The sequence below is a fragment of the Balaenoptera physalus genome (assembly GCF_965194825.1).
Source record: "Balaenoptera physalus genome assembly, chromosome: X".
Taxonomy (NCBI): domain Eukaryota; kingdom Metazoa; phylum Chordata; class Mammalia; order Artiodactyla; family Balaenopteridae; genus Balaenoptera; species Balaenoptera physalus.
Window position 1 is genome coordinate 45635488 of NC_138903.1, and position 7732 is coordinate 45643219.

The 7732-nt window shown below is 43.2% G+C and overlaps 1 protein-coding gene across 1 annotated transcript; it reads right to left on the reverse strand.

The window, feature by feature from the left end:
* Window positions 1-1602: 1602 nt before the first annotated feature.
* GSPT2 (G1 to S phase transition 2) lies at window positions 1603-4593 on the reverse strand. The gene is made up of 2 exons (XM_082445166.1): window positions 4046-4593; window positions 1603-3939 (listed from the first exon to the last, which is right to left on the reverse strand). Exon 2 carries the CDS (start codon window positions 3926-3928, stop codon window positions 2030-2032), a length of 1899 nt encoding a protein of 632 aa, XP_082301292.1. The 5' UTR covers window positions 3929-3939; window positions 4046-4593; the 3' UTR covers window positions 1603-2029.
* Between the last annotated feature and the right edge of the window lie 3139 nt (window positions 4594-7732).

Below are 7732 nucleotides of genomic sequence, written 5' to 3' on the forward strand. Positions count from 1 at the left end.
GGTCAGGTGTCTCCAACCACCTGGATGATCACTGAAATGAAAATTATTGGTTTCTAAAATCCACTCCCAAAGATTTATGTCCTGGTCTCTGAAAGTTGTTTATAGAGTTCAGAGCTCCTGGTGGAGAAATTTCTATACAACTGACTAATGAGAAAAGACATTTAGGAGCCAGTTTTTGATGGGAAATTATCCAAATCGGGTGGAGAAAAAAAGAGTTCTGTCCTGCCTTGTGGCTTTGGCCTATTAGTGGATGCTATCCACAATTATCCTTTTGGTAAATTACTAAAATTGCAAAACAATGAGATTGATGCAGCATCAGAAATAAATTTTTAAAAAGTGGCTGCCAGGGCAAAACTTTTAGCGAACACTAGATTGGCCTGTATTTTGTACAAAGCTCAGAGCACAGAGGCAAGAGAAGGAACTGTAAAATAAGACGAAACTCTTGCCATTGATATTCTAATTATTAAAGGACTGGGTCCAAGACAACATGAGGCACATCCCTGTGGGTTAGGTTAGCTGACATATGACAAAATAAAAATCCTCTTTTCCCTTGTGGGTGCCCTGAAGATCTATGGTTGGATGATGCACAGAGCCATGCTGTTGATGCCCTGACAAGACCTGTGGCTATCTCTGACAGGTTAGATATCCTGGAGGTACATGGGGACCCAAACAAAGGGACGATGGAGAAAGGTCCTGAGCATAGCCCATAGTGTTCCGGCAGCAGTCTCCACCCTTGTTCAACCACCCCATGAGTGTGAGGAATTGGCTCTGCCCACCATTGGGCAGTGTTTACACTGGGCCACTACCTACTTACCAAGACAGAAAGTTCTTGCAGCTGTTGATAGTTACGCAGGTTATAAGGCCACTCTCCTGGCAATAAAAGTAGCCACCTCAGGGTCCATAGTTGGTGTTTTCCTCAATGTACTCTTCAGAGATGAGTCCAGTTAACTCTGACCCCAAGAGTGGGTCATGAACTGACTGTAAAAATGACCTCCCACCTTTCCTACTAACCCCAAGCACTGAAGAATAGAAGAGTGGAATGGTCTACCCATCTCCAAGCTCAGGACCCTCAATAACCCTTACTTGTCAGTGAATGACTTACTATTGCAAGCATTTACCTTCTCAATAGTCATGCCCCTTACTGTGTTGTGTCCCACATCACAAGTCTCTTGGTGAATAAAACAAAGGGGTGTGTTAAGATGAGGGAGTGCAGATAACAGTCTAGTCAACATACGGTCTGAATCCCCAGGTACATTTGTAATCTGGCCATGTTCAACATTTGGGGACTTGATAGATGGCCTGAGCTTTTCTTTTTCAAATCACAAGTGGGGAAGCAGAAGAGCTCCTTTATTGACTGGACTTGAACACAGAAAACAAAGTTCATTGGGAAGAGCTCTAAATTATTTTTCTCAAAATTAAAATTTTTCCTTTAACACAAACCTGTGCATTGTTTGTAAATTCCTCATTTAAAACAGTGAGTGCAGGACAGTTGTTAAAAGCCCAGGTAATAAAATGTATTCAGTTACTTGAGACAGTAAAAATCCTAATTGAGAAGTATTACAGACAAATTAAAAAATATATTCGAAAGCATTTCAAATACCAATGAGTTTCAAATGGAATATTTTATTCACATGTTAGTTGTCTTTTTAACATGTACACACACACTGACACACTCTGATTGGTCTGCGTGGAACAAGGGTTGTCTAAATATCCTAAGGGAAAATGAAAAATTAAAAAATATATTAATTTTTCATTGTTATAGACAATTACATCCACATCACTTACAAAGCTATTACTGATTCTGTTCAAGGAAGCAGAATGGCATAGGAGGAGGAAACTTATGGGTAAATTCAGCAGTGACACAACTGAGATCTCAACATGAGAAAGCTGACAAAACATGGATTTTTGCTGTGAAATTTTTCTTTGCAAAATATGGAGAAAAGTCTCTCAATGGGCAGTAAATAAGAGAAGGTGGTGAACTTTTGTAGTCAATTCTCACAGTATTGTGTAGGGGCAACAAGAAAACTGCTTAGTCCTTCTCTGGGACCAGTTTCAGAACTTTTCCAATCGCAATGGTCTTACCCTCATCTCTTAAAGTAAAACGACCCATTTGAGGAAAATCTTTGAATGTCTCAAGGCAGATAGTTCCTGCTGTCCTTAAACGGGCAATGCACACTTGATCTTGTTTCACGAAGCGGGGCCGTGTCTTACTCTTTTCTCCTGATTTTTTATCTACCAAGGAGATTAAGGCTGTTATCTCAACTTCCTCAATACAAGTATGAATGTGCAGCACCGCATTATAACCTGGGCAGATGATGGACTTGTGCTCAATAATCACTATCTGAACATCAAATGTGCGTCCAGAATGGCAAAGATTATTAGGATCACAGAGTATGAATCCTGGAAGAATCTCTTCTTCTTCAATTCCCTTCAGTCTGATTTTAAGGTTTTCACCTGGGGCTACATAATCAGTTTCAGCATCATCAGAAAGTATTCCAAGAACTTCCACATTGTGCTTATTTGGCATCATCACAAGCTGCTGGCCTTTAAAAATGGATCCTGATTCCAGCTTTCCCAGGACCACAGTGCCCATATCCTTGTACTTATCCACAATTGGCAGTCTAATTGGTCCATCAATGGATCTGTTGAAGTTTGGCATATTATCCAAATACGGAATGAATGGTAATCCAGTGTACCAAGGGCAGAAATCTGATTGCTCTTTAATATTTGCCCCGGTAAGCCCTGAGCAGGGCATAAAGTGAATGTCCTTTTTGGGACTGAAGCCGACTTTCTTCAAAAAGGGCACTAGCTTTTCTTTACATTCTTCATATCTCTCGCTGCTCCAATTTACTGTGGGATCATCCATCTTATTAATAAGCACTATTAAATATTTCACCCCTGCTGTTTTTGCCAACATCGCATGTTCTCTTGTCTGTCCACCTTTTTCAAATCCAGTCTCAAACTCTCCTTTCCTGGCAGAGATTACCAGTACAGCCAAATCAGCTTGAGAAGCACCACCAATCATATTTGGGACAAAACTCTTGTGGCCAGGGGCATCTAAAATTGTGAAATGTTTCTTTTCTGTTTCAAAATAGGCACGACCCACTTCTACTGTTTTACCCTTGTCTCGTTCTTCCTGATTTGTATCTAAGGCCCAGGACAAATACCAAGTTTCTCTGTTTTTTTCTTTAGCTTCTCTTTCATATTTCTCAAGTGTCCTTTTGTCAACCATTCCTGTCAAAAACATGATCTGTCCTCCAATGGTTGACTTTCCGGCATCTACATGCCCAATGAATACCACATTTACGTGTTCTTTTTTAGGAGCACCTGAGGGTACGACCACAGATTTCGATTTTCTGATTTCCTCTTTCTCAATCATTTCCTGGCCACTTTCTTCTGGGGGCCCCGAATCTCCCAAGGAACTACCCCCTGGCTCAGCTTCACTTACTTCTTTATTGTGTTCCCATGATTCTTCTAAGACCATCTCCACCTCTCCATTTTCTACAACAGGTTCCGAAAGTTCCATGGTAACAGCTGAATTGGAACCTTCATGCCACACTAGCTGTTCCTCTTTGGAATGTTCCACAGGTGCCCCCCGTCCCAGCCTTTTACCTTGAGGGTCGCCCGCGCCGGGGCAGGTTTCATCGATGCCGGGGGCGTCGGCCGGGGGGGTCTGCGGCTGGCACGGGCCCCGCAGGAAGGACGGCACGAACTCCGCGGCGTGGACGTTAGGCACGAAGGGTTTGGCGTTGACGTTGAGCTGTCGGCTGAAGGCCGAGCTGAGGGGCTCACGCTGGGCCTCGGCCGCCGCCGCCACAGCCGCCGAGGCGGCTCGGTCCCCGCTCGGGGCCAAACCCGGTGCTTCCATGTCCACCTGGTCCCAGCAGTCGGGAGCCGAGTCGCTGCTGCTGCTGCTGCCCGGATCCATGGTCCTCAGCCCTGATGGATGCGGGGAGGGAGCGGGCTCAGCGGGCCAGAAAGAGCGGGCAGTGTCGCAGGGGATGAGGCGGCAAGAGCAGGGGGCTCGGGGGGGAGCGACACGAACCTTAGCGGCGGCGCGGAGGCAGCCCGGTCCCGACGCTGCATTCGCAACTGCGGCGGCGGCAGCAGATATGGCGGCGCAGCCTCTCCTGTTGTGTGTGAGCGGATCTCCTCCCCCAAACCCCGACCACTTCCGACTCCTCCACCGCCGACCCGGCGCCGGGCGGGGATTGACCCCTCGCTGCCATCCGTACGCTCGGCCTCCTGCATCCTCAGTCTTGGGTGAAGTCCGAAAGTCTCTCTCTCTCTCTCTCTTTTTTTTTTTTTAACGAAAATGTCCATTCATTTTTGTTCACGCGCTCCGGGAGAGCGATTTGACCACGATTTAATGATTAAGCCTAGACAGGCACACCTGATTTCCAATTCTACTCAGATTCAAGTGAAAATGAAAATTGCTATTGAACAAATGGAGGTAGGATAGGGATTAAAGGTTTACCCAGCAACCGAAGGAAGAAATTAGTGATCAGGGAGGCGCTCTTGAAATACAGGGAGATGAAGCCGAACCTTGGAAATGCGACTTTAGATCAGTATTAATTTGAAACCCGAGGCCTTTGGATTTCCCTTTTCCAGTGCCGCTCCTCCCGCCCCCCTCGCCCCCCCCCCCCCCATAAGCCTATAACTTTGGCTGATGGCTTCTACGGTGTAAAGATGGGGTTATAACCTTTTTTCATGTTAAGCACTTTGGCTGTATCTACATGGAAGGAATTCCCAAGGAGACCCTTGTCCCGGTAAAGCTGCGCAACCTACAGCATTTGTGCAGGTGCTAGGACAATGGCTGGCCTGTGATGCGGTGGTGGATCACATAGACAGGCACAGGACTCAGATCACTTGTATTCTTCTAACCAACTGTATTCTGGTGTACCTGCCCCACTCACCAGCACCTTCCTGGAGTACACCCTAGGTCCACAGGCTTTCCTCTCTAATTCTGGGGGCCTGGAAGCTTACTGCTGATACTGGGTTTGCTCTAAGAAAGAATCAGTGTCATATTGGAACCTTGCAAGGCTTGTGGATATCAGCCTAATTAAGCCGATTAAGACCTCTGAGATGGGCAAAGTCCATAAGACCCTAAGCAATAGAATTTCACTCTTAGAAAGAGTTTGTAACATTTGAGCCAAAGCCTAGAAGAGCTACTTTGTAAATTATCTTAATTTAGATCAAACTGAAATAGAAAAAAGATACTGGGAAAATGCAGTTTGCTAGTACAAGATGAAGTCATAGAGTTGGATATTAAATAAATCCAACAACAACCCAAAATGTAAAAATTAGTAACTGATTTATAACTTAAGAATTTTGTTCTGCAGATTTCAGGGGTAGAAAAAAATGTCGTATGTCTAACACGCTTGGATCCTTGGTGGTTTCAGTCTGGGGTTGCCATTATTTTACTAGCTCTGTGCTGTTCCCAAGCCATTAGATGTGAAACCCCTTCATTCTTTTTGCCTCAGGTATTGGCTTAATTATTTGCTATCACATAAAGAGAATGTACACACCTATTCACAAAGAATAGGAAGAAATGAGAGGGTGAATGTGCAGAGACCCTTGGACAGCACTCTACAATGTGCTGGAGCCTTTCTTGGGCATTCTGTGAACCTCAGATAGACTTACGAAAATGTCTCTGGGAGAACTTGTCAAGGTTTAGGCAATTGTGTTCACATAAAGTTAGTAATAGAAAGGAAGTGGAACAGACCAGGGACATTTCCTTTACCTGGGTCATTTGTATTGATCATGAGAATATTAGTGTAACTGCTACTTAGTAATATCTCTGTTAGAGAACAGAGGATGATTCACTTTTAGAAACCTAAAGGAGAAATGGTGACTGGATGTCTTCACAAGCCATCATCCTTGGGGCTCAGGGAGAGGCAGATACACCCAAGAGAAAGAAACACTGACCAGGCTATATACACAGAGACTAACCTTGGAAAAAACGCTCTTGGTTTGTGTGATGGGCTGATTGTCTCCAGTTGATCTGCCTACAACTTTGAGGGAGTTCATCAGTATATGGGAGAAGTCCCATCAAAGGCAATATCTGGCCACTGCTTAATTCAATCATTACCCCCTTAAAATTTTTTATTGCAAAATATAGCACAAATACAGAAAATTGCATAAAACAAAATTATAGCTTATTGACTTAGAAGGAAAACACGTTTGTAACCACCACCCAAATCAATAGAACTTTGCCAGCCAATAGAGAAGGCTTCTCTGTACCCTGTCCAAACACAGCCCACTCCTTCCATCCTTAATGTAACCACTATCCTGACATTTATGGTAATCACCTTCATGATTTTCTGTACAGTTTTATCACACAAATATATACTCAAACACTACAGTTCAATTTTGCCTAGTTTTTTTTTTAACATCTTTATTGGAGTATAATTGCTTTACAATGTTGTGTTAGTTTCTGCTTTATAACAAACTGAATCAGTTATACATATACATATATCCCCATATCTCTTCCCTCTTGCGTCTCCCTCCCTCCCACCCTCCCTATCCCACCCCTCTAGGTGGTCACAAAGCACCGAGCTGATCTCCCTGTGCTATGCGGCTGCTTCCCACTAGCTATCTATTTTACATTTGGTAGTGTATATATGTCCATGCCACTCTCTCACTTTCTCCCAGCTTACCCTTCCCCCTCCCCGTGTCCTCAAGTCCATTCTCTAGTAGGTCTGTATCTTTACTCCCGTCTTACCCCTAGGTTCTTCATGACCATTTTTTTTTTTTAGATTCCATATATATGTGTTAGCATACGGTATTTGTTTTTCTCTTTCTGACTTACTTCACTCTGTATGACAGATTCTAGGTCCATCCACCTCACTACAAATAACTCAATTTCGTTTCTTTTTATGGCTAAGTAATATTCCATTGTATATATGTGCCACATCTTCTTTATCCATTCATCAGTCGATGGACACTTAGGTTGCTTCCATGTCCTGGCTATTGTAAATAGAGCTGCAATAAACATTTTGGTACATGACTCTTTTGGAATTATGGTTTTCTGAGGGTATATGCCCAGTAGTGGGATTGCTGGGTCGTATGGTAGTTCTATTTTTAGATTTTTAAGGAACTCCATACTGTTCTCTGTAGTGGCTGTATCAAATTACATTCCCACCCACAGTGCAAGAGGGTTCCCTTTTCTCCACACCCTCTCCAGCACTAGTTGTTTGTAGATTTTTTGATGATGGTGATTCTGACCAGTGTGAGATGATATCTCATTGTACTTTTGATTTGCATTTCTCTAATGATTAATGATGTGAGCATTCTTTCATGTGTTTGTTGACAATCTATGTATTTTCTTTGGAGAAATGTCTTTTGGAGATTAATCCTTTGTCAGTTGCTTCTTTTGCAAATATTTTCTCCCATTCTGAGGGTTGTCTTTTCGTCTTGTTTATGGTTTCCTTTGCTGTGCAAAAGCTTTTAAGTTTCATAGGTCCCGTTTGTTTATTTTTGTTTTTGTTTCCATTTCTCTAGGAGGTGGGTCAAAAAGGATCATGCTGTGATATATATCATAGAGTGTTCTGCCTATGTTTTCCTCTAAGAGTTTGATAGTGTCCAGCCTTACATGTAGGTCTTTAATCCATTTTGAGTTTATTTCTGTGTATGGTGTTAGGGAGTGTTCTAATTTCATTCTTTTACATGTATCTGTCCAGTTTTCCCAGCACCACTAATTGGAGAGGCTGTCTTTTCTCCACTGTATATT